We start from the raw sequence: 27,537 nt of genomic DNA, 5'->3' as shown, positions 1-27,537 counted from the left end.
TCCGCAGGCCTTTCTTGCTCTATCTCAGGACCCTTGTAAAGAAATTGAAGCAGAGGAACTGTGGGACCTGCCTGGTGTCGCACCCTGGTAGGAGTGACCTGCAGTTCGCATGCAGACAGGCTCCCCACTACTGTCGCTGTCGCCTCCCTCGGTCCCCCAGATTCTGGTTTTAGCAGTCGGGAGTGCTGGGCTAGCCGAAGTGAGCGCTGTCCCTCATCTGCAGCGTTCTAATGAGTAGTGGTGGTGTGTTGACCGTGTCCTGTAACCTTGTGGAACTTCCTCCCTGCTGAAACACAGGGGTGTGGCGAGCCTTCTTGTTTGAGATGAATGCATATTTAAGGAATTCTTGGGCCCTTTTAAAAAATACATGAATTTTAACCTTTGTTCTTACTATGTATATGATTCATGTTCATTGAAGAAAATACAAAACAGCACAAATAAAACAAGTCACCTGAAATCCTGCTATCCAGAGATAAGCACTCGGATAGTCTGTTGTATATTCTGTACTTCATTAGAACAGCAGAAGATGGAATGAAGGCACTGCTTGCTATACTAAGAATATTAAAAGTAAGTATGTTATGTGTGTGGATTTTACTCATCTCAGATCGCTTGCGTAAGAACTCTGGTATTTTAACATAAACAGTTTATATGAAGGGTTCTTGTAGCAGTCTCTGAATTGTTGTGGAAGTCAAGAATTCAGGATGAATATAAAAATGCACTTTCTCTTTTGAACATAGGTACTTAGAAATAGTACACAGAGATTGTCAGGAGGGTGAGGGTGAGATGGGAGGAAATGGGATGGGATTTGAGAGACAAAAACATCTCTTTTCCCTCCAAATTCATTTTTCCTCCTCCTCCTCCTTCTCTTTTTCTCCTCCTCCTTTTATTTTTTTTTTTTTTTCTTCAGTATTGGGAATTAAACTCAAGTGTGCTCTATCACTGAGCTCTATCCTCAGCCCTTTTTTATTTTTATTTTTTGGTGCTGGGGATTGAACCCAGGGGCACTTAACCACTGAGTCACATCCCCAGCCCTTGAAAAATCTTTTTTTTTTTTTAATTTAGAAACAGGGTCTAAGTTGTTTAGGGCCTTGTTAAGTTGCTGAGGCTGGCTTTGAACTTGAAATCCTCCTGCCTCAGCCTCCCAGGCTCCTAGGATTGCAGGCATGCACCACTACACCTGGCTCAGCCCTTTTTTTTTTTTTTATTTTGAGACAGGGTCTTGCTAAGTTGTTTAGGGTTGCCTCGAACTTACGATCCTCCTGCCTCAGACTTCCAAGTTGCTAAGATGACAGGCAGTTCCTCCAAATTCATCATGAATAATTTTAAAAAAACTTTGTTGACATATAGCTTATAGACTATGTAAGTGATTTATTTAAAGATAAAATTCATTGGTTTTGTTTTATGTAGGCTTGTGCAATCCTCATCCAATTTTGAATATTTTATTTTAGAATATTTAATCACTTCCCCCAAAAGAATCTCCATATGCATTGGTAGTTGGTTCTTATTTCCTTCCAGCCCCAACCCTAGGTGACCCCGAGTCTACTTTCTGTATCTACGGCTTCCCTGTCCTGGGATATTTCATATGAACTATGGAATCATACAATATGTGACCTCTTGGATCTGCCTTCTTTTGTTTAGTGTAATGTTTTCAAGGATGTTCCATGTTATAGTGTTTATCAGTACTTTGTTTTTAATTGCTGTAATATTCTTTTCTATGGATATGTGACATTTGATTTATTCATTCACCATTTGGTGGACATTGTTTCAGTCAGCTTTTTCTTTACTGTGACCAAAAGACCTGACAAGAACAATGTAGCAGAGAAAATGTTTATTTGGCACATAATTTCAGAGGTCTCAGCCCGTAGATCACTGACGGTAGAGTTCTGGGCCCAAGGTGAGGCAGAACATCATGGCATAAGGTCACGGAGGAGGAGAACAGCTCAGAACATGGTGACAAGGAAGCAGAGAGAGCGCTCCACTCACTAAGGGAAAAATATGAACCCCAAAGCTGTACCCCCAGTGACCCGCTTATTTCAGCCACACCCTACCTGGCTTCAGTTACCACCCGGTTAATCCATATCAGTGGACAATGCACTGATTAGGTCAAGGTTCACATAACTTAATCATTTCACCCTGAACTTTCTTGCACTGTCTCACACATGAGCTTTTGGGAGATGTCTCATAGCTAAACCAAAACAGACTTTTGACTGTTTCATATGAATAAGGCTCTTAGGAATAAGGCTAACATGAACATTCATCTACAAGTTTTTGTGTGAACATGTGTTTTCACTTATCTTGGGTACATAGCTAGGAGTGAAATCGCTGAGTCTCAGGTAACTTCTTCATGTCTAATATTCTGAAAACCTGCCGCGTTGTTCGTCAGTGGCGGGCTCACCACTTTACCTCCCACCAGCCACATGAGAGGGTTCTGATCTCTCCACACCCTCGACAGTAGTTGCTATTGCCTGACTTGTGGATCACAGCCAGCCTAGTGGGTGCAAAGTAGTGCCTCATTCTGGGTTTGATCTGCATTTCTCTAATGATATGAGGTTGAGCATCTTTCAATTTTCATGTACTTATTGGTTATTTCCTCTTTGGGGAAATGTCTGTTCAAATCCCTTGTTCATTTTTGTACTTGGATCATCTTTTGATTATTCTGTATGCTAGCTCATTATATGTATGATTTTCAAATATTTCCCCCAATTTTGTGGGTTGTCTTTTTACTTTCTTGATGGAATATTTTGAGGCACAAAAGTCTTTTTGATGGAGTCAGCTTATCTGTTTTTCTTTTGTTGCATCATTTTGGTACATTATTCAATTTTTAAATCATAAAGGAATATGTAATAGAATAATACTTGAATCTTTGATTATCTTGGAATGTACATGCAAAATTCCAAACATCAGAGTTTGCTATGATGTTTGAGCAAAATCTAAGTACAGAGGCTGGAGCTGGGGCTCAGTAGTAGAGTGCTTGCCTAGTGTGTGTGAAGCTTTGGGTTCAAGTCTCAGCACCACATATAAATAAATAACATAAAGGTCCATTAACAATTAAAAATATTTTTTAAAAAATCTAAGTCCAGTAATCTTTTTGAATAGAAGACAAAGATATGGCTGGAAGCTGGGCAGGGTGGTGAACACCTGTCATCCCAGTGATGCAGGAGGCTGAGGCAGGAGGATCATGAGTTCAAAGCCAGCCTCAGCAACTCAGCAAGGTCCTGAGCAACTCACCAAGACCCTGTCTCTAAATAAAATACAAAAAGACTGAGGATATGGCTCAGTGATTAAATACCTCTGGGCTCAATCCCTGGTGCCTATAATTCCATGGATTTGGGAGGCTGAGGCAGGAGGATTGAAAGTTTAAGGCCAGCCTCAACAGTTTAACAAGGCCCTAAGCAACTTAGTGAGAAAAGGGCTGGGGGCTTAGGTTGGTGGTAAAGCCCTGCTTGTTTTCAATTCCCAGTACAAAAAAAAAAAAAAAAAGACATAAGAAGTTTGTTCATTTCTGTTTAAGGAAACATAATATTTAAAAAATTTTAGGGTATATTTAGGATTATCTTTAAATATGAGTGGCAGAAAATAAAATAATAGTGGTTGATATGGTTATTCCATGTTCATCAAAGCACCAGGCTTTTCTTGTATCGTTCCTTTGCCATCTTTGGTAAGTAGCTTCCACCTCATAGTCCACATGAATATTCATAGGAGCATTACTCATAATAGCTGCAGAATGGAAAGCCAAATGTCGCCAACTCATGAATGAATAAAGAAGATGTGATCTATCCATACAACAGAACATTATTCATCCATAAAAGGAATGAAGTCTGGATATAGGCCACAGGGTGGCCGCATCTTGAAAACATTGTGCTGAGTGAAAGAAACTGGACACAAAAGGCTCATGTTAGATGAGCCCATGCAGAGGAAATATCCAGAATAGGTCAATCCACAGAACGGACAGTAGGCTGATGGTTGCCGGTGGCTGGGAGGAGAATGGGGGGCGATGGCTGTGGGATGGTGGCCCTGCTGGAATCATCTGAAGAGGTGAAAAGGGTGCCCTCCCAAGACTGGCTCACTTTGCATGCTGGGAGCTCTGAGGGCCGGTGGCCTCACGGTGCAGGTGCTTCATGCCTGGCCACTGAGTTGCAAGAGTCAGCAGGCACGAGATGGGGAGAGGAGACTGCCAGTCTCTCAAGGTCTGGGCTCAGCAACCAGTTCGGGTCTCTGCCTTTGCCGTCCTGTTGGTCAAAGGAGTCAAGGACCCTACCCCCAGATTCAAGGGGAAGGGATGTAGACGTAGAACCCACTTCTCAAGGACTGTCAAAGAATTGGTGACTAGTTTAACCTCTCTTTTATAGTTATACTTTCACATTAAAATTTCATAAATGCCTCTGGGACTCATTTTATTCTTTCTTTTTTTTCTGTGACATTAAACAGATTTGACAAATTCTGTGTACAGTGAGATGTCTGTTGACCCAGATGAGTTTGACTTCTTTCAGATTGGGTTGGATACAGAAATAACATTTTGCTTCAAAGAATTGAAGGTAAACAAATATTCGTGTCAAATTCAAATTCAGATTTTCACTGGTGATTTTTATGAAGATTCAAGCTTTTCTTCTTCTCTTCCTTCAGGGAATGCTGACATTTTCAGAAGCTGTACATGTTCCTATATCCATTCATTTTGATTTTCCTGGAAAGTAGGTCCTCCTGAACTTTTTTGTTTCATTCTTTTGTTACATATAGACAATAAAACCCTTTGAATCGTGGGGAAATGAATCCACACCTCAGGAATTTCTTAACTTTACTAGCAACATGTATCAAACTAAAATTTTGAAAGATGTCTCAGCATTTTTAAATTGGCAACTTGATTGAGAAAGATACATTGTTTCTATAAAGTGAAACATTTATAAATTTGACATGCTCTGAATAAATTGTCTAATTAGAAAACTATACATGGCGTAAGAGAGTTAAATCCCTAGGAAACTACAAGACTTTATATATTTCAGAGCAAAAATTTTATTTGTGGTGCTGGGAGATGGTACCCAAGGCCTCACATGTTATAGGCCAGTGCTGTACCCCTGAGCTACATCTCCAGCCCCTCAAAACAAAAATTTTAAATGGGATTGAGTTAAGATGTGTTTTATGAATTGATTCTAAGGGTCCTTTTAGCTCTTAGGACTATGATTATTTGAGATTATTAAAGATTTCAACATGAAAGAATAGGTACTATTTCTTTTTACTCCAGAATTAGTAGAATCTTCTAATGTGTTCTTAATGACCACCAGAAAATAAATGTTATTTTTGCTCTGACTGTACCTTTCTAGACCAATGGCTTTAAGTATTGATGACATGCTCCTGGAAGCTAACTTTATTTTGGCTACCTTAGCTGATGACCGGAGTCGGGCTTCTTCACCACAATCACTGTGCCTTTCCCAGACACAAAAAAGGTAAGGCTGTGTTTTAACTTTGTAACTGGTCGGGGAAAGCCATGCCATCTTATTCTGAAATACTTCAGTGGCATTCACGTAGGAAACAACTGGGACGTGAAACAGCAGGTCAGAAATTTTGTCCCAATCTGGAAGAGCTGTAGTCACACCCAACCATAATGTTGAGACCTCACCAACCTTGTATCTGATATTTGTTTTTTTCTCTTTTGATCAGAATTTAATAGGACCATCTGGTTTATCTTTGACATCATTCAAAATTCATTTTCAGTTTTCAGTGTCAAGTTTTGCAGGAAAGTACATATTCATTACATAGAGCTCTTCTTTCTCAGGCCCAGGGATGACCATTTACCTTTTGTCTATTTTTCTTTTCCTTAATAACATTGTGGTGGGAGGCATACTTCACTGTAAAGTCACACAAAGTTACAGTAGAGAATTTGGAAAATAAAGAAAAGTACAAAGAAGAAAGTAGTATTCACCTGTAATTGCCCCACCCAGAGATAGATAGCTACTGTTAACAGTTTGGCTCACTGAATTTTCTTTCAGACTTTTTTCTCTTTTCCATATACTTGTATTTTAAAAACAAGATTGGGCGGGGCATGGGGGTGAATTCCTGTAATCTCAGCAACTAGGGACACCAAGGCAGGCATCACAAGTTCCAGGCCAGCCTTGGCAACTTAGTGAGGCCCTAAACAACTTAGAGAGATTCTGTCTCAAAATTAAAAAGGGCTGGGCATGTGGCTTAGTGGTAAAGCACCTCTGGGTTTAATACCCAGTACCAAAAATAAACAAAATTAATAAAAAAGGAGTGGGGTCATGTAATGTGTTCTTTTGTATTCTGGTTTTTCTCTAGAAAATATACCATGGGTATGTATCCAATATCATTGATTATGACTTGGAAACATAGGTTTTACTTACATTTTAAAGTCTGCATCTGTACTGAACATGTACAGACTTATTTTTTAGTTGTAGATGGACACAATACCTCTATTCATTTATTTTTATGCTGTGCTGAGGATCCAACCCAGTGTCTCACCTTGCTAGGCATGAGCTGTACTACTGAGCCACAATCCCAGCCCCCAAACAGGTTTTCATGACCTCATGAAGTTTCATCCTATAGATTTCTAGTAATTTATTTAACTGTTTTTCTCACTTGATCCTGTTAACATATAACATGATGTCAAGGGAATTTCTAAATGATCATATTTATAAATTTTAAGTTTCAACAATTAATCCTGTGTTTTTTCAGTACATTCCCTAAATCTGCACTATCATTGTCATTCACATTGTACCCTTAGTTATATAAAAGATATATTTCCCCAGTGACTCGGGAGGCTGAGGCGGGACGATCGTGAGTTCAAAGTCAGCCTCAGCAATTTAGCAAGGCTCTAAGCAACTTAGTGAGACCCTGTCTCTAAATAAGAAAATAAAAAGTGCTGGGGATGTGGCTCCGTGCTTAAGCACCCCTGGGTTCAATTCCCAGTACCCCTCAAAAATATATGTATGTATATATATCAAAGTAAACAGCTCATTTAATTCTGCTAACACCTTAGGTCAGATCTGATCCAGTCAAATCCAAAGGCTGATAAAAGTGGAACCAGCCAGGCCCCAGAGTGTATCTCAAGAAAAACAGCACCCAAGAGGCTTTATTCTAGGGAGACCCCCACAAATAACTCTGCAGGGGGACCTGTGGCAACCCTCCAACAAGGAGAGCAAACGGAGCCAGCATCTTTGAAGTACCGGAGAGCAGTCTCAGCGACACAGATGAGGGGCCAGGCTCTCCATACCTCAGGAAGGTAAGAGGAAGAGGTGGGGCTGTGACTGCAGCTTGGCCAGGGATTTCCACCATCAGTCTCTTCTGCGCCCTCTGCCCCAGCCACCCCAGCCGCTTGTGAGTTAGTTTTCTTTTCTTTCCTTTTCCTTTTCTTTTTTCTTTTCTCGCTTTTCTCTCCTTTTTCTTTTCTTTTCTCTTCTCGTCTTCTTTCTTCATTCTTCTTTGTCCTTTCTCCTTCTTCTTTCTTCTTCTGGCAATAGAAATTGAACCCAAGGCCTCACACATGCTTAGTGATACTGTGCCTCTGAGCTAACCCTGACTCCTGTATTATTTATTTGTTGATTGATAGAGGAGATGTGAACCTGGTCTCAGATGGAGAAAAATCTGATTTACAGACCATCAATAGAAATAGTTACATTTCTCAGTCAGTAATTTCTAACAAAGCATATTCAAAGTTGAGACTTGGGTTGCTAGTTTTCAAGGACAGATCAGGATCATCTATAGAATGCTCTGTGTTAATACCAACAATATGCTAAAGTCACAGAAGTAATTCTTCTGGTCACACGTACTGTGCTTACTTTTTCACAGGCAACAACACAAAATCATTTTCCTGGGGCTTCAAGACCCTGAAATCCACCAAGATTGCCAGTTTCCTCACTAGGAAAAGTGATGTTAGGATTGTCAGCTCCATGAGGCCCCTTTCTGCTCTCTAAAATACTGAAGCGAAGGCTCTGTAAATAAAGTAGGGAGTTCTGTGCCTGGACATGCAGGTGCCCGCGAAGCTGGCGGTCCCCACTTGTGACTGACGCAGGCCTCACTGTGCGCCACCTGGACTGCTGTGGGCCTCAGCCAACCTCTGTGGCCCCGTTCTCCTCCGCCCTGGTTTTCCATGGTGTGCTAAGACATTTGGTTTGTCCCTTAGGCCAACAATGAGGTGCAGGGATTCAGAGCCCTAGAGTTCAAGTTCCTGGACTCAAACTTCTCTCCTGCCACTGAATAGCTGTGTTCACTTAGACACGTTACTGATATTTGCCTCAGCTTCTTTGTCAGCAAAATGGAGATAATTGTACCCATTAAATGGAGTTGTGAAGAATGAGCTAACGGGTAAAATTGGCTCGCCAGTGCTCCACAGAGGCTGGTCGTTGTCCTGTAGCACTCTGCTGCTTCCAGAACGAGTGGGTCACTCGCTGCCCCCAAGCACTGAGCTGGAACTCCTTGGAATGGCATTCGGGACTTTCCCTGGGGCACTTACTAACCTCCGCCTGGCTTCCTCCTTTTCTCCCCGCTGCCCCACCTGGAGCTTACCACTGCAGGGTGGCGGATAGGCTTCCTCTCCAGCCAGCACCAGTCATTTGACTGAGCAGGCTGTGTGGACAGTGGCACGGTGCTGAATCTCTGCTTGGTCATCAGTGTGTGCCATGCATGCTGAAAGCAGGGTTGTGACCCCAACAGGGCTAGAGCCATGTGAGGCTTGTCTTTCTATCACCATGTGGCCCACCCTACTAGTTGGCTTATTTAACATTTTATTTTAAAGTAATTTCAGACTTTTGAAAAGCAGCGAAAATAGTATACAGAATTTCTATATGCCCTCTGTGCCCTCCTCCTCTTTTTCTTCCTCTTTTTTTTTTGGCACTGGAAATTGAACCCAGGGGTGCTTAACCACAGAGTCACATTCCCAAACCCTTTTTATTTTTTATTTTGAGACAGGGTCTTACTAAGTTCTCAGAGTTTCGCTAAGTTGCTGAGGCTGGCTTTGAATGTGAGATCCTTCTGCCTCAGGTTCTCGAGTCACTAGGAGTAAGGTGTCACCATGCCTGACTTTGTATTAAATTCTTCATGTATTGGAATCTATCTCTGGACTTTTTGTTCTGCTAATCTGTTGGTCTCTGCATGTGTCAAGGTGACACTTCATATGACAGCTTCCAGCTATGTTTTCTTTCTTTCTTTTTAAAATATTTTTTAGTTATCCATAGACCTTTATTTTTAAAATTATTTATATGTGGTGCTGAGAATTGAACCCAGTGCCTCACAGATGCTAGGCAAGCACTCCACCACTGAGGCACAGTCCCAGCCCCCCTCAATTTGTTTTTAATTTAAACTTTGATATCAATTTACCATATCCATAAAAAAGTGGGTTTTTTGGTATTTTTTATTCCTTAATTTATTCTGCTAGGTAGATTGTGAGTTCATTGAAGGCAGACCTGAGTCTACTCATTTCTGTCTTTATAATGCATAGTCAGTAATTTGGACACTTCAAACCTGGTTTGGTATATCCTAAGAAAGTTTTTAAAACCTCTCTAGGGGTTTCACAAAATTCCACAGTTCACTGTGTGCGTGTGTGTGTGTGTGTGTGTGTGTGTGTGTGTGTACACAGCGCATGTGTCTACTAGATGTGCTCCCTGGGGAAAGGGGATTTTCACAATTAACTCTAACAGAGTTCTGTATCTAAACAATGACCAGTGGCTCCTTCGATGCAAGAGTTATACACGGTTCTCAGGGGCGGTAACATAGGGAACACACACATGCACACACACACACAACACTGAAAAATATTTTATAATTATTTTCTTGCCCAGTTCACATGGGATTTGAGGCTAACGCACCCAGTTGTGTGGACACTCTCAGGGTTTCTTGCTGAAAGACACGGGGAAAGCTCCACTATCCAGCCCTGGGAGAAAGGCCGAGGAGAAGGGAAGCCAATGGCAGATTCAGACAGCTCTCAAACACCAAAGTCCACCCAAGCTTTGTAGTCTCCTGGGGCACCCCGACATTCTTGAGGGTGCATGCACATGACCATACACATCAATAGTCCCAGATGCTATCAGGTCATTTCCAGCCTTAGGACCTTGACCTTGACCTTGACCAAGGCTACAGCCATCAAAGGGAACTGAGACTGTCTGCCGTTATGGTCAAGGCCAGTGTGTTAGTTTCCTATTGCTCCTTCCACAGATGACCAGATTTGGGCATGAAATGACACAGATGTATTATCCTGCAGTTCTGAAGGTGGGACATCTTAGAGGGTCCACTGGGCCAAATGCAAGTTGTGCTGTGTCCAGTCAGGAGACTCGGAGTGTTTCTTGCCTTTTCCGACTTCTAGAGGCCACTGATTCTTGGGCTCCTGGTCCCCTGTCATCTTCTCGGCCAGCGGGGGATGGTTCTGTCCTTTCTCATTGCTCACTTGAACACTCTGCGTCCTCTTCTTCCTCATTGAAGGACCTCTGTGATCACATGGGGCCCACCCAGCTAGGCCAAGCCAGCTGTGAGCAACCCTGATGCCATCTGCCACCTTGGATCCCCTTTGCCATGTGACATGACATCTTCACAGGCTCATGGGCATAGTCCACAGGGGTACTGTCTGGTTTATCACTGCCACCAGCCCTGCCAGGCTGGGTTGTTGTTTTCCATCCAAAGTGGCTTCTGTTCATTGTGGTCACCCATTATTAAGGTGTATCTGTAACTGAATTCCAAAGTAGATGCCATTTGTACACATTGTACATTTGCTTACAGGGAAGGTGGGCTCAACTGATACTTTAATATTAAGTACTCAGTCTGAAAAATATCAGGCCGCAGCAGTATACCCAGGACTCGGTCACAGACATCAGTCCTTACTGACCCTTACTAAGCTGGAGCTTTCTATCTGGAGTGAGGAGTCCACACTGCTGTCAGAACTGCCACCTGACAAAGAGCATCCCCATCTTCTGATACCTGAAGATGACCCAAGAACAGGACTTACTCATTCGTGATTCCATGAACTTCCACCTGTATTTACTGAAGGCTGGTGTCCTGGAGAGTCATGCGAGGGATACTGTGGTGAGCAAAATAAACTTGTTTAGAGACTAAAGAGGGCATAGGGAATAGGGACTAGGACATAGATATAAAAGTCACATGGCCTGAACACAGGGAAATTTTTAAAAAGCTAAGTTCAGTGAAGGAAAAGTTTAGGGTGCTTTGAGATTTAAGGTGCTAAACAGCTTACTCCAGGCGGCCAGGGGGTCCTCCCTTTGAAACTGGTGCTTAACCTGAGCTGGAAGGGATAAGGAAGTGAGTTTTATGGGGCATGTGCAAAGGCCCTGCAACTGGAGGGGGCATTCTGGTTTTAAGAAACTGAAGCATGGCTTCTGTAGTGGGGGAGCAGCTTGCCAGAGGGAGACAACAGCTCAAGGTGAAGCCACAGCAATTGGTGATGGCCAGATTGTGCTGGAAGAGTCCTGTGGATTGAAAACAGTCACGCAAAGTACCTTGGTACTTAGTCTTTGAAGGGCTTTAGCAGGGAGGGCTGACCATGCTGTGTTCACAGGAGACCTTAGCCACGTGAACCGTGGGGCGTGGCCAGGCACGAACAGTCTCAGTTGGAGACCCTCAGATGAGGGGTGGAGAGAGTGGCGAGGGAGACAGCTCACTCAGGAGGCAATGCTCCCAACTGGGTGTGGGTTGGCCACAGGGGTTGAGGGAAAAGGGAGAGATGGGGGCAGTGACTGAGGTTTGAAGGACCGGTTCGAGGCTTGAGTGTGGTGAGTGGTGGCCGTCAAGCAGGCAGGAGGATGTGTGGACGTCAGTTCAAACTGACTCCCTGGCACGCAGATGGGCATTTCAGTCACGAGTGTACATGACATGGACTGAGGGCTGCCGGCATTTAAGGTGGTGATTCTTCACCAGGGGTGGCCTTGTCCCCCAGGGGACCTTGGGCCAAGTCTGGGGCCTTTTGGGAAGGGGGTGCTATTGGCATCGAGTCAGAGAGGCCAGCATCCTCCCATGCAGGACAGCCGCCCCTGCGACTAAGAATCATCAGGTCCCAAATGCCAGTTGTGCTAAGTGTGGGAGGGAGTCCTGGGCTGAAGGTTGGGCAAAGGGCTGGGTCACACAGGAAGGCAGTGAGGGACCACCGACTGGAAGAAGGCAGGAAACAGGCACCAACTTTAAGGATGTGGCCATGTTTGGTGATCACAATTTGAAGTCTGTGGAGTGGTGGGGTCAGAGGCTTTCTGAAGACAGGGCTGAGGAGCAGGAAAATGAGAGGAGATGGCTCAGTTCACATGGCCTGCCGAAGGTCTGGCTCAGCCCCAGAGTTCTGATGGCGTCCAGCGGGGAGGCCAGTGGCAGATCGCTGACCAAACTGAAGATTGTCTTGGGCCTCTGACATCAGGGAAGGGTCTGGTTTTAGAACTAGGTGGGTCGATAATGATATCCCAGGAGCCAGCACCAACAGATAGGAAGACCACATTGGTGGCGTTATGCAAGGGCCATCACCTGGAGCACTAACTGGGCAAACTTTCACTTTGGAATAAACTGCATTTTTTTTTTTCTTCTCTCTCTCTCTCTAGTTTTCTTGCATGTTCTTTGGAGCAGTTTCTTCTGACCAGCAAGAACACTCCAACCACCCTTTGGACAGTCTGGCAATAGCAAGTGACAGTGAAGAGGATGTGATTAATGGCAGTGTCTCATTCTAGTGCTTAATGATGGCTGTCTTCCTACCGAGTGTGCAATAGATATGGGAATGGAGGAGGGGCCTCTGCTCTTCTGAATGACAGCATCGCACACAACAACCACGTCTAGCTGCTTGTCATGTGTACACACGTGCTTTAAACCCATTATGCTGCCTGCGAGCAGGGAGAGCCCCTTAGTTCTCCAGCTCAGTGCGCGCTCATTCTAGAGTCTTTGTTTCCTGCCGGTTCTTCACGGTAAACCCTCAGAAGCTAACTGAAGTGCATCAGGATGTCTTGAGTTTTGTGACTAGCAGTCAGGTATTTTATATTTGTAAACATTTGGAGTTTGGTACTCTTAGAAACTGCAGTTATGCAGTCTTTTCTAATGACATCGTTTTGTTCATTTTTAAAAATTATTTTTTTTGCAGTGCTGGGGATTGAACCCAGGGCCTTGTGCTTGCAAGGCAAGCACTCTACCAACTGAGCTAAATCCCTAGCCCCTAAAAAATATTCCAAGATTTTAAAGTTACTCCTAGAAAAAAAAAATCGTTCTCACTTTTTGGAATTTTTTTGTATTTGGTAAGATTTTATTTCATAGCCTTCAATTGTTCTGATTTTCAGACGATTTTTTGTTATGTTATGTTATACAGGAAAATAATTGAATGGAAGTGATGTCAAATATTTCTGTATTATCTAAAATAGTGCAGCAGCCCCCACCTAAGAGAGCCTGGGTTTGGAGTGGAATGTGGGAGACAAATGTGTCTCTTCTTTTGCCCTTTAATTAGCTTCTTACCTGCATAAACAGACTAAAAAATCTGGCACAAAAACACTGTTAGGTAATATGGTGTGCACCTCTCCTCCCAGGCCTGTTTGCAGTCCGTGACAACCCCAGGAATGAGCCTCTGTAACACCTCACTGCTGTCTTTGGGAAACCATCAACAGGAAGAAGTGTCACCTGGCAAGCAATTGTTTTAGATTTTGTGAGGAATTTGAAAAGGTGGCTGAGTGGGTTAGTATGCTTCAGAACTGTGAACAAAGTTCTAACTGAAACCAGAATGTGTTTGGCTCCTGCAGCTTAGTAATGAGTCATAGCTACCCACAATAACCTAATAAAAACTCAAGTTCATCCCAAGATGTTTCTCAGTGAATGAAAATGGGCTTTCACCAAGCTTTTTGTGGAAACTGGCAATGCCCACATATTTTCAACTACATCCTTTCTCAAAAAAGTAGGCTAAAGATTTATGTGTCTTCTGCTTACACCAATTTTTAACACTGAATTTATGTTCCTAACAAATGCAGGTAACTACAGAGAACTTTTGCACCCAAGAGTAACCCTGTGGGCTGCTTGCTGGGGATGGAGTTTCCAATTCCCTCACTGAAGTAGGCAGGGGGCATATTGTGAAGGCCTTAGCCTTGGTAGCAGCCTGGATGCAGCATGGTCTGCAAAGGGTGGCTACACCGCTCAGCTGTAAACACTTTGGGTTTTAGAACTTTGATAGTGTGCTAAGAATAAGTACACCAGGTTTTTTTTTTTTTTTTTTTTTTGGTAGTTTCACTCTGTACCAATTGGAAGGTGCAAAGCCTCATCAGAGAAAACCTCTGTAATTCACATTCGGTTATGAGTCCATTTTGATGAGTTTGGAGGGATGTAATGAAAAAGCTGGTGAGACAGACCTATGGCAGTTAAAGCAGTAAAGGACAAAAATGCACAGACATGAAGTGCAGGTTCACTGCCAGGCTGACTAGGAGCCTTGGAAATGGAGAGCTTGAAGAAGACCAATAACAATGTCCAGGGCTGGTACCTTGTTTAGTTACCATTCAAAACAAAAGGCGTACAGTTTAGTATAAATACTATATTTATTAAATATCTTTACAGTTTATTTAAATGTATTTACAGAACTATTCCTGCATAAGTTATATTTCAGACATCCAATTCAGGTAATTGCCTCTTGGGTAAGACAAAGAATGATAGTCTCAACAGAAAAAAGCAGCTTATTAGTATACACAGATTCAAATTTGCTTCATTATTTAGCCATCTTTGCCACAAACTACCTAACAGTTAAATTCTGACGTGGACACTTTTTAGTTGAGAAGTTCAGTTTTCTTTTAACAAATAGAATCCAAATGTTTTCTGCTTTGTATTGTGTTTCATAAGCAGATTTTGGTTTTTCTGGTATTGTAAAATTCGTTAAGTGCAAAAATGTGATTCAGTTTCCAACTGAATTTTGTAGCTTCTATCAAAGATAGCTGGTATTAAGGTGACAAGGAACCATGAACTTATCCAAAGGTACAAACATTCACAGTTCTAGCCAATCTCGCTGACTATCTCCAAAACACTCAAAACTGACTCAGCAAATCCTCACAATTCCTGCCTTGTTACTTGATGTAGTAGGTTGGTGGTACTGAAGGTGGTTTCCATCTTCGGGCTACTCTCTATCCAGAACAAATGCAGCTGACAGGAGAGAACTCTCTCCCATCTGCAAGGCTCAAAACCGAGTTTCTTCTACTCTAGACACAGCCCAACCCCCAGACACGCACACCTGGAATGGATTTGTTTGTGAGTTAGTACCCATCAACAATGTCAAGTGAGTACAGTAATTTGGGACAACTTTTTTCCCCCCTCATTTCTTCTTCCAGTTTTTAAGAGCCTATGGACTCTTATTTTCTTCATCTCTATTTGGTTTAAAAAAAAAAAAAAAAAAAAAAAAAGTTCGTTTTCTGTGCGCAGGCAGCTTAAGTTCACAGGAAGAAATAAGGTTCTGATATGTTGAGTGCACATTTTAAAACAGAACAAAATAAAAATTTCAAGCATGTGATAAAAATATTGATTTTTATAATACAGTATTGCTTTATAAATATAGATGGAAAAGCTATAAACTTTACTGGTCTTTGGTGCATCCAGAGAGGGATAAATAATTTGCCACTTGTAAATTAGAAACCCAAATTTTCTCTTTTGTTATAAAAGTCCACTACATGAGGCAAATGTGTGTGTGTGTGTGTGTTTACACTGCTTGATTTGAAATACAATTAACACACACATCAGTTTCAGAATTAGACCCAAGTGGTATAGCTCAGTCACACCCCTGAAGCGCAGGTATATGACTTGGAAAATTCTATTCTGGGTCCAACGCAGCCTCTGACCAGTGAGAGGAGGAGAGTTGCTTGCTAAGCAGCACTCAACCTGACCCCAAGCAGTCATAAAACACAGTGCATGACACAAAAGGGACAGGGGAAAGAAGAAAACAAGAGTATTTATGCACTAAACTACAGGCCAGGTCCAAAGTCAATTCCACCATGAAACTCAATTCTTGCCCCATTATTTTCAGTGTCACTGGACCAACCACATTTGTCAATTTCTAACAATCATTTCTCAAAAACAGTAAGCTGATTAAACAAGTTGTGTAAAACACCACCAGTCTAGCTTTACAAAGATTGTTTGAGGGGTTAAATGAGAGCAGAGGAAAGCCAACAACCTGACCAGTACTGCTCCTACCAGTAATTAAGTGGAGGCATTGGAAAATTAATGCAAAATATATCCAGATCATAAGGCTACATACCTCTGACCAAAAGTAATTACAAACTCAGACAAAAGAGTTGAAGTCATCAGTCCTAGTTTGAATGTGTTCCTTTTAACCAACCCTTCAGGATGCAACTTTCTTTACTTTTTAAATACCCAGAGACTGCAAAGAGTTTGTGCAAAATAAATACCCCGCTTGCCACATATGCGTCCATACTCTAGCAGAGCATGACAATTTCTTCTTATTTAAACAGTCTCCCTCCACATCCCACCCGCCCTCTATCTCCTCTACCAAAGAATTCTGTTTTGTCAAGTTAGGGCAGTTAAGGCATTCTGACATGTAATTAAAGGTGATTCAAGATAGGTATCTAACATTATGCCAATTTAGGAATAGTAGATAAATTATTGAACGGCTTACAAATGAATAACTCATTCTTATTATAAATGAAATGCCTGTTACAAGCATGATGCATTGAATATAGTAATGACATGTACATGGTACATGTTAAACAATTTTAAATAAAACAAAAGCTTGACAGTTACTCAAATATACAGTACAAATTCACAAAACAAAATCTTTTAAAACAAGTTGAGGTAACCTCAAACACAAGTTTTAATGCAATAAACCAGGGAGTCAGTATCTCCTCTAGAGAAAAGACTTTCTGTGTTCTCCTCAAGTAGATTCTCGTCAGGTTTAATTGCATTCTCATCTATACACCAACGTTACCTGACATATATATAAAACATGGCTTTAATTTAAGGAGTTCTAAGTATATATATTTTTCTACCACCAAGTTAATGAAGGAAAAACTGACCCAAAAATATATATCTTTACAGCAGTCAACTTGTACATAAACCTTAAAAATAAGTTTGAGCCTGCAGGTAATGGGAAACCAAATTCGGGGTAGTTTTTATAAGGAAACTATACACTGCAAAATGGCTATTCAGAAACTGTAAACATTAAGCTTGATTCAGAAACCCCTACACTTCAGTTTGGGGCGATTGCAAAAGTCAGATCATCACCAGGAGTCTTCCCTGGGGTTTCTGTGCTGCTGCCACTGCACACGTGCTCTTGCCTCGTGGACGCGGTGATTTGGTGCATGCTCTAGAAAAGCAAGGCTCCGAGGGGAAGGTCCGAGGGCTCCCCGGGCAGCACGACTGTCACAGCCAGCAAAAACCCAGCTACAGTTGTCCATTCTCAACCTGTCAGGCCTGGGGCCAGAGAGGCCACCCAGGGCACCTTGCAGACAGCGGGGGAATTCCGGCCATAACATTAAGTTTCTGGGCTTTGAGGACTTTTACAATCTTGAGTAGAATTTCCATTAGAGAATTTTGGTAAGGATGCCCCCCTCCCCCAGTAGGTCAGGCAACCAGCCTGTGATTTGGATTAATCAATAAACTGCCAAAACTTTAAATCATGGGAACACAATTAAGCATCTTTTAAAAAGCACAAAATATTTGCATCCATAGAACTACAATTACTTTTTTTTTCTTTCAGTTTGTAACAAAAAAGCTCCTGGGACCAAGATCTTATAACCCAGATCATACTTATAAGCTCCTGGAAAACAGGAGTTTATAATGAAAACATAAAGCCACACCCAATCATCATAACAAAGACGATGCCTGTGGAAAACATGTAACATTTCTTTTGATGAATAATGTATGTTTTCTATCAGACATATCATTATTTATGACTTGTTAGACTTAAAATCCCTTTAACACATTGTAATTTTGAATTTGCTGTACCAACATTACCCATTCTCAATACTTCAACTGCTTTTGAAAAGTAATAGGCTTTGAAAACCTCCTCGGGAATGAAGGCTGATCTTCAAATCTTGCTTCTCTTCAACTGTTGCCAGCAGATACGAGCTAATGAATGACAGTAGTGGTTCTCAACAAAGATCTCAACGGGTCTCAAAAAGACAGGCAAAAGGCTTACATCACTGGCCGTTGAGATCAGTGGCAAAGAAACGTGGTCCTGCCAGCAGGATCAGCACACATGGCAGGGAAATTGGGACAATGAAAGGAAAGGCAGGAGTCGACAGCTCAGCGAGTCAGTCTGTATACTCGGCCACTATGGAAAGAAGGACGGTGATGTCATCTGGCTTTCCACCTAAAACAAGAATGAAAACCTATCAGTACATTTTAAAAAGAAAAGTCAGTCAAAACCATGGGCCTACATAAACACTAGAGTTGGGTGCCATGGCACATGCCTGTGATTCCAGCAGCCTGGGAGGCTGAGGCAGGAGGATCGTGAGTTCAAAGCCAGCCTCAGCCACTTAGCAAGGCCCTAAACAACTCAGTGAGACACGGTCTCTAAATAAAAAATAGAGCTGGGGATGTGTGGCTCAGTGCCCCTGGGTTCAATCCCTGGTACACCCCCCACCCCAAAAAAGTATTAAGAGACAAATGCTTGCATTTCAGGCCAGTTGGCTAATCAAAAACCCCCTCACAGAAAAAAATGGCCACCACATCTTCTGTTTACATCATCACAGTAAAGACAAAATCTGTTACGGTAACTTCAGCCTGACGAGAAAGTTACATGCTTCTACCACTATCCTAATTTGGACAAACATACCCAGTGTTTTGAAACTAGGAATAGCCTTGTATTCTAATCTGCCAAACTGCTATGGCATGTGGGTTTTTTTTTTTCTTTTTTCTATTTTAATATTTCCTGGAGGGCTAAGAAACGCTCTACATGTCATAATATTATATCAGTGAGAGCCTGACCAACTCCACTACTCTGATATGCTAGCACCAACATGTCGCCTAGACCCAGCTCCGAGACTGGCCTGTTCCCAAAGTCACAACATGCAGACAGGAGGACTCTTCAGTCAAGGGCAGTTTCACATTGCTTCCCTTTTCAAAATCTGCTGTGGCAATTTGGCAGGCAAATGCTGTCAACGAGTCCCACAGAGCCAGAGGAAGGGAGAAGAGAAATGTCAGACACGTGAAGGGCAGAATGTTAAACTGCTGGAATGTGCAGGCCCTCTAGGCAGAGCTCCGAGCCTCTAGGGCTCAGGTCCAAGCAGTGCAGTGGTGGCAATAAAGGGCTTCAGGTTCCGCTTGTCTCTGTAGCCAACAAAGTTCTGCCCTGAAGGGCACCCAGTGGGAGGACACGGGACATGCCCTTGCTTGTGCCCTCCTAACCTTGCTCAAAGGCACAGGCTCACAGCTAGGGGAGGACAGTGACACAGTCTCACCCACAGCCAGAAACTCCACTCTACTCTGTCCCAGTTAGTCCTTATGATGTTCCCAAAGAATGCTTACCTCTCACATTCAATCCGTTGTCACATGCAAACTGTGCGAAAGGTGACATATAATTTGGGTCATAGGCCAGCTCGTGAGCTTGCTCAGCAATGCTCCTTGCAGTCTGTTGTATACTCTCATAATTTGAGTTCTGAGATGAAAGGATAAGGGAGTTATTTTTACCACAACACCTCATATGATTTCTGCATGCAAGTATGCTTCTTATAGACGTCACTTTTTAAGATAGTAACATCTATCTAATCTTCTACCATTTAAGTTTTATTCTAGTTAAGAGAAGACAGTAAACGTGGTGCCTTGAGCAACATGCTGAGCCCACTGGTGCTCCCTGCACACCTCTCACAAAGACCTTGGCTGGGATGGTCTCTGGCCCTCAAGTTTGACTTTCCATTTTTATGTCCCTATTTGAAACTCTTAAGGTATTCTTGTTAAAATGGGATGGACTGAAAAGGTGGATTCTGATAGCATTTTCATGATGACTTCAAAAGTCTCCCTTGCTTGAGAATGCAGCCCAGCCAACTGCAGTTTGCTCTCCAAGTAAGAGTCACCAAGTGTCCCACTGAAAATATCTTTACGGTTTTACATCATGATGAAAGATGCCTGTCTAGCTGTGTGACCTTGAGCCACACCCTTGTCCTTACTGTTTCAACTTCCCAACCTGCAAAATTGGGATGGGAAAACAAGGTCCTTTCAGCTTTAACATTCAAAGAGCTAACACATTTCAGTCTAATAGTAATAACAGGCCTCAGTTTCAATGCTCCATCCCCCAAGAGGATTTTCCTGACCGATTTATCAAGGAGTGACCTCTCCATTCCCTTATCCTGCTGTGCATCATTACTATTTACCACCAACATTCGCCTACTAGAACCTAAGCTCCAATGTGGTTTTTGCATAGTACCCATGACAGGTAAGCACTTAACAGTTACTGAACACACAGACATGGCACGATGCTAAGGATTCCCTTTACCTGGTCTGGGTTAATTGTCCCTGTAACCCTGTAAGACAGGACCTTTATTACTCCACATTTTATAGGTGAGGAAACTATTGCTTAATAGTTCAAGAAGCTTATTCAAAGTCACAATAGATAGAGGTAAGGACTTAGAAAAGACACATTTTTCCCAGAAGTTTTGCAAAGCCAGGAAAACAGGGGCAGCCTAATTTTCTCCTTGTCCCCTCTATGTGGGAGAAGTCTGAACTGTCCATTACTGCTGAGCTCAGGTCACATCAAGGCTCCTAGCTGCCTGCTTTCCTTGGCTGGCTCTGGGAGGGCTATTTCTTGTCTTTTCCAGTTTCACCTCCTGCTGGGTGTGTTATAAGAATAAAAAAAGAAACAGACAACCAGTAGTCAACATCATTAAAATACAAAGAAAAATACAAACAAGAAATGCCCTCATCTGGACTTTTCCTACTTTAATTACCCCACTAAATGCTTGGGTGAGAAGCCTCTTTTCCCCTAAGTTCTCTTGTGAATATTTATAATTTTTACAATTGCTTGGAATATTAGAAATATTATTTTCCTAACGTTCACAAAATAGTCCTTTCCAAAACTACAAAGAGATAACACACGTGACTTAATAAAACTCAGTTGCTCAGAGAGGGCAACTTTCCAGGGGTTAGCCTTTGAGTTAATTACCTTTAACTTTTTTAGCTCTTGAAGGATCATATAATCAGGCATGTTGTCAAAGAGTCCATCTGTCGCTGTCAGGATAATGTCTCCTAACTGGACATCGAAAGATGTGCTATCAGCAGCGTCTGGGCTGTAGCAAGGACAGGATAGGGCAAAGTTAAGGAAGTCCTGGAGAAATGACATAATTCAAAGGGTCCTACAGGCATCATTTTATAATGCAATGAGGCTTTAAAATGCAGTTAAAAAAAAAAATGTCATTCTGAAATTCCTAACCTTGAGGAAAATTCATTGAAAACTCTGATGTAAATGTTTCCAGCAGGGCACAGTGGTGCACGCCTATGATCCCCGTGGTTCAGGAAAGAAAGGCAGGGGATCTCAAGTTCAAAGCCAGCCTCAGCAACAGCGGGGTGCTAAGCAACTCAGTGAGACCCTGTCTCTAAATAAAATACAAAATAGAGCTGGGGATGTGGCTCATGGTCAAGTGCCCCTGAGTTCAATCCCTGGTATCACCCCGCCACCCCACAAAAAGTTTCCAAAGCTTAATCTATTTAATCCCATTGTTCCAGATGTGGAAGACCTAAAAGCTTAGTTGAGCAACAATATACCATATATGGTAACTCTGAAACAATGTTTGCAGAACCAAAAACTTGGGACTTAATAGGTTAACTGAAACCAACAAGTAAAACTGAGTCTGCTGATTAGTCACACATAGCTTAAGAGGAGGAAGGCTTCTCTTCTGAGTCAGATCTAGCGCGCTCTACAACCTTGGGGGAAGTGACTCTTCATTTCCTACTTCTTCAGCGCCAAATTCCATCCTGTCTTACTCACTTGCACTTGTCAGTTCCCCTGCACACACTCTCAGGATGCTGCATTAGTCAGGGTGGGATGCTGGGCACCCAGGAGAAGAGTGTGCCTATTTCTGAATTCCAGACACCTACAGTGGTTCTGGCACTGTGTATCTTGCAAGGTCTGTAACAAAGTGCTCATCAAGCACTGGTATTTATGAGTGTGACGGCACACAGACCTTCAAGAAACATATGCTGCATGACTGAACAACGAAAGAAATAAGAATGTCCTCCAAAGTGGGAAAAAACTCTTCAAGATATTGTTAAGGGAAGAAAGCATGGCACATAGAGTGTGTAGCATATGCAATTATTTCTGTTAAAAAAAAAAAAGTGGGGGGGAGGGGAGGAGACACTGATATAGACACTCCTAAATGCAGAGAAACAAACTGAAAAGAGTCACAGAAACAGCGCTGATTCTGCAGATTGTGTGGCTGGGGACAGATAGAAGGGAGTTTTTCACTACTTTTTTTGTGTGTACAGTTTTTAAAAAACGGATAGGAAGCCAGGAGCGGTGGTGTACACTTGTAATCCTGGTGACTCAGGAGGCTGAGGCCTTAAGTAACTGAATAAAAGCCCTGTCTCAAAATAAAAAATAAAAAGGCTGGGGATGCAGTTCAGTGATAAAGTGCCCAGGACAATCCCTAGTGTCAAACTAAGGAACACCACTGACACAGAGATACATACCGAGGTAGATCTTTTTCATCACAATGCATGATGAAAACAGACATAAGAATAGGAGTGAACCCCAGTGGGCCTTTGAGGCTGAATTCTCACCGCTTCTCCACCTTCACCACTTTGGGGCCTCCAAGGAGAGGGAAAGATGAGATGTCTAATAATCTGCCTTAACCTATAATTAAGGAATAAGTGCCAGGAAAAAACTCAAGGCACTGACCCAGATGGGAGTGGCCAGAACCAAAGCACCCGAGCTAGAACATGCAAACCCCTACACTTACATAAATGTTATAGAATATGTAAAGACAGAAAAACCAACACACACTATGCCTGGGGATTTACACAAAGTCCACTCAGAAGGTTTTTGGTTCATCTTTGCTTAACTGAGGAAAGAAGTGGTGCATCTAGAGTTCAGCAATGTGCTTCTTTGGAGGGAACACTTACATGTTTATGTAACAAATATTTTGTAAGAATAGTCACTAAAGGAAAACCTCTAAGTTAAGGCTGAAACACTATTTTATAGATAAGAGTGTGCAATAACTAAAGAGAAACATGCAGTAGGTAGGAAACACACACACACACTTGTAAAAGTAGTGGAAACCAGGTCAACTCCTGTAGAAGAGAAACAACACAAGACACTCCTCTGCTCAGTCTTTGAAAACCAATCGGGTTCTAGAAGTATAGATTAATGACCAGGTTGGCACTGATGCTCTATTTTATGCTGAGGTTTTTCTTTCCCCAGGAGTGGCCTTTGCTATTCTGCCTGTGAGAGACTTGCTCCCATTGGATAGTTTTTCCTCTGCTAATACTCCCACCCATGAGCTTGGTGTTCTGCCAGCTGTAGTTCTGCCCATTCTGATTGAACATACTGTGCTGCTGGAAACTTTTGACTGCCCTGAAACATGAGCTGCAATCACATGCTAGCAAGCTGTCTCTGGGCTTGAGGGGAAGCCACCTCTACCTTGCTGGCAGGTTGGCAGAATGCAGCTCTTAAGCAGGCTGCCCCAAAGACAGCATGTGTGATCCAGCAGGGCTGCTCCAGCACTCAAGTCAAAACAAGAAGCAGCATATCAAGGAGAGTTAAAGTGCCATTCTCCAAAAACTGTTAGCTGAACTGGGCATCTACTGAGGATGTGAGGTCTCCCCACTCCAATAAAGCTAGTTATCACTGTGTATGACAATTAAAGAATATAATAAAATATTCTTCTAATTATGATAATCTGCTTAAATCTGAAAGTAAAAAGCACTTCCCATTCTCTAAAAGTCTGCAACAGACTTTTAAATGGGCAACACCAAATATTTAATTATATAATGTGTTCATTTCATATTTGAAGAAGGCAAAAATAATCACTTTATCTTAATTTGGACTTAAGATCTGGTTAAATAAGAGCTAGTAAGCAGAAAAAAACAAAAAGGCACTTGGTAGAGTGGTTCTGTTTACAGAAGGTTCATTACCCATTTATGAAGTGCCAATGTTTGTGCCAGATCCTACAAGTTTGTTAACACAGTGAAATCTGAGACTGTCTTAGCCTTACTCCAATGTAAGAAAAGTGAGAACATTAACTCGAAAAAATTCTAACTGTATGGGGAGGTTATTAACAATTTAAAAATGAACTGAGAGAAGATGTCAGGAAGGAAAAGAGAATACTTCGATGACATTATCACAGACCATATGCAGGACAAAACCACTTCTGTTTCCTGCAGTTCTACTAGATGTACAAAAAAAGGCCTGAGAATCAGGAAGTTATTTATGTCTGTGAGCTTCCCTAACAATGTATGCAAAACGTTGCACAGGCAGTGGCATGCATGAACAATGACTCATTACTCTAGCACAATTTAACAGACACACTGCATGTACTAATGCATGCTGGTATTAAAGACTGATACCTGAAATACTGTTTTCATAGTCTTGTCAAATGATTGAATATCTATCAGAATTCAACTTGGCTGTTACGAGTTCAAATAAAATACCTTTCAAAGTTCAACTAGAAGGTCCTCATTATGAAAGCATTCTGAGTCTTCTTTTTTCATAGGAAAATGGAAAATGTCTGTTCCCTATTATATGCGGGGGTGCAGGAGGGAACCTGTGGATGAGCCACATCCTATTCAAATGTAATGGCTGAAGGGAGATTACCTGTCACTTAACACAACTCCCTCGGCTTCTGGGGGAGCGATTGAGAGCTGGAATGGAGTGTTGAAGTAATGCTGCTGCTCATCTGATCGATGCACAACTTCGCCGCCCCTGACAACCAGAAAGCCTGAGTCACCCAGGTTTGCTGTGTGTAAGCGGTGGCTAGTTCTGTCCAGCACCACGATGCAGGCAGTGCTGCTACCTAGAAACAAAATGGATATCCATTTATTTTCTTTCCCTAGGCTGTCTCTGCACACACATTTTTATCACAGAACTCCAAAGAATATCATATTTGAATTCATATTCGAATCTCTTGCCTAAATAGGACTTTTCTTTTTTTCTTTTTTTGTGGTGTGGGGAACCAAATCTAGGGCCTCATGCATGCCCGACAAGCACTCTACTGCTAAGCTATGACCCTAGCCCAGGACTTGTTTTAGTTATGCTCTACACCCACAACAAAAGTCAAAAAATAATCTGATCAGGGTCAACATGGTGGGAAAAGAATAGGGTTGGTGTAGCTTGGTGGCAGAGTGCTTGCCTAGCATGCATGAGGCCCTGGGTTCTACCCCAGCACCACAACCACCTCAACAACAACAACAAAAAATGATCACATTATACATAGTAAGTGGGTCATTGAAGATCTCAATTCTTCCTTTGGCAGAAGTAGGCAACGAAAAATGACTGGTATTTAATCACACTATTTCATTTCACTAGTGCAATCTATAATCTATGCCAAATGTTCAAATGGGTGTTGTTATTAAGTTTTAATACTCAGAATCAGAATGTTAAATTTTCCTGACACTTCTCATTAGTCACTCAGGAAGCCTTCCTCACAAAATGCAGTAACATTTAAGACAGGGCACATAACAATTTTAAACCAGACTTCCATCTGTTGCAGTCATGAACAACTTTTATTGAAGACTAATGACTCACTATGAAGTAACAAGACCAATTTTCACAGGTAAGCTTGTTCACTTTATAGACTGATGTTCAGTGGGAAGAGGCCACATTCCAAGCATTCCCACAGAGCTCTGTTCAATTCTGCTGCACACAATGTGCATATCCTCCTCAGACCGAAAGGCAGATTGTACAACTAGACGGGACCACTTTCAACTACTAAAAGTTAAACCTAGACTTATCTCTACCAGAAGAACATGCAGTTCAACAAGAAATAAATGTAAATGGTCTGTAACATATGAAAAAATAATCAGTTCATCAGGATTTTAGCTTAATAAGAGTTAAAAGAAGGTATTGGTATTGTATAATTGGTGATGTAACTAATATTGGCCCAAGTACAGGGAATGTGATCGCTCTTATTCTGTGGTGGTGAGGAGTAAAATCGGACCACCTTTCTGAGGGCAACATTGCCCTGAAAAATGTACTTGCCCTTTGATTGAGCAATTCTATCTATAAGAATTTATCCCAAGAAAATAATAAGACATGCAAGTAAGACTTAAGTACAAAAACAGTGTTTAAGATTAGAAAGAACTAGAGGAGCACAGGTACATGCCTGTAATCCCAGTTACTTGTGAGGCCGAGGCAGGAAGATTTCAAGTTTGAGGCCATTCTTGGCAATTTAGCAAGATCCTGTCTTGGGCAGGGGGGTGGGGCGTGAATGGGGGTTAAGAAAGAACTGCAAATAACCTAAACATCTAAAATTAAGCCTGGTTAAGTAAGTTACAGTACATTCCCATACTGTAAGGCTACACACCATCATGTAATTCTTAGAGAAACATAGATTCTGCAGTCAACTGGCCTGCATCCTAGCTCTGCCACTTACCAGTTATGTGACCTGGAGCAAATTACTTAACCTTTCTATGCTTCAGTGTCCTCATTTACAAAAATAAGAATTACAGTAATTACCTTAGTCTCAAAGGATTAAAATTGGTTAAGTCATGTTAACATTGTTTTACAGATACCTATTTGACAGCCATTAAAATTGTTAAAGAGATATATGTGGAAAGGAAAGATTAGGGAAGTTAGGTGAAAAGAGTACATTACAAGCTAGTATTAAGATTTCCTTTAAAAAATAAAGGGTGACATCAAAACTTAAAGAACTATATCAAAAAGTGAAACTATAAGTAAATTAAAGAAAAGCAGCAGTAGGCAAAGTGTAAACTATTAAAATGATAGAGCAAAACAAAGCAAACAGGCTGTGGAACTGGCTGTGTGACATCCCAAAGTGCCAGTGTCTTCTAGCGGAGTGCCTATGGGTAAGCCACCTGTTCTCTGAAGGCTTGTTTCTTCATAACAAAATGGGGAACAAAATTCCTCTGTACCTACCTCATGGGGCTCTGTAAGCACAAAGTACACTCAAATGCACTTACCATTATTCTATGCATAAATGTGAAGAAAAATATCTGAGATCATTATAATCTTAAATTTTCTTAGTGGGATTATGGGTATCTAATTCGTGTTGTTAATTTTGTCTTAAATGAAAATATATAATAGTGCAAACAACTTAAGTCTAAGCATCCTTCTCATCCTTAATGTTCAGAAATTCCATTTCCTTGTTATCTAGAGTGCATGCATTAGAACTAACCTGACATTACTGCTAAGCTACAAGTCCCTATCCCTTAAATGCCCAAGAAAAAACAAATGAAAAAAACCCATGGGTGATGTAACTAATTAATAGTGTTCTCAAAACTTGCTCCACGGTAGCGCAAGATTACCAGTTAGTTTTCCTTCCTAACTTGATTAACAAAAACTCTATTTATCATTAATAGAATGCCACACAAAAGGATGTTCTGAAAGTTGATGGAATTAGATCCTGAGAATGAAAAATGATAGATGAGTAATACAGTCTTGGAAATTTTACTGCAGCAAGGACTGATGTTGACTCACTA

At 41.8% G+C, this 27,537-nt stretch overlaps 2 protein-coding genes across 2 annotated transcripts in view; one reads left to right on the top strand and one right to left on the bottom strand.

Moving 5' to 3' along the window:
* Positions 1-16,959, top strand: part of RAD9B (RAD9 checkpoint clamp component B) — a 34,307-nt gene extending 17,348 nt beyond the window's left edge. Inside the window, 6 exon segments of the mRNA XM_079149665.1 lie at positions 4,429-4,535; positions 4,624-4,688; positions 5,316-5,438; positions 6,989-7,113; positions 7,116-7,231; positions 12,531-16,959. Coding sequence (XP_079005791.1) covers positions 4,429-4,535; positions 4,624-4,688; positions 5,316-5,438; positions 6,989-7,113; positions 7,116-7,231; positions 12,531-12,656 — 662 coding nt within the window. The 3' untranslated portion in view covers positions 12,657-16,959.
* The window catches only part of PPTC7 (protein phosphatase targeting COQ7), a 36,410-nt gene continuing 24,193 nt past the window's right edge, over positions 15,321-27,537 (bottom strand). The window contains exons 3-6 of the mRNA XM_079149620.1: positions 24,695-24,893; positions 21,050-21,173; positions 19,420-19,549; positions 15,321-18,262 (exon numbers count right to left, since the gene is read on the bottom strand). Coding sequence (XP_079005746.1) covers positions 18,204-18,262; positions 19,420-19,549; positions 21,050-21,173; positions 24,695-24,893 — 512 coding nt within the window. The 3' untranslated portion in view covers positions 15,321-18,203. The remainder of the gene's footprint in view (positions 18,263-19,419; positions 19,550-21,049; positions 21,174-24,694; positions 24,894-27,537) is intronic.

Source organism: Sciurus vulgaris (assembly GCF_902686455.1).
Source record: "Sciurus vulgaris genome assembly, chromosome: 8".
NCBI classification, from domain to species: Eukaryota; Metazoa; Chordata; class Mammalia; order Rodentia; family Sciuridae; genus Sciurus; species Sciurus vulgaris.
Note: the sequence above shows the minus strand (reverse complement) of the source record. Positions and strands in the feature narration are given on the sequence as shown.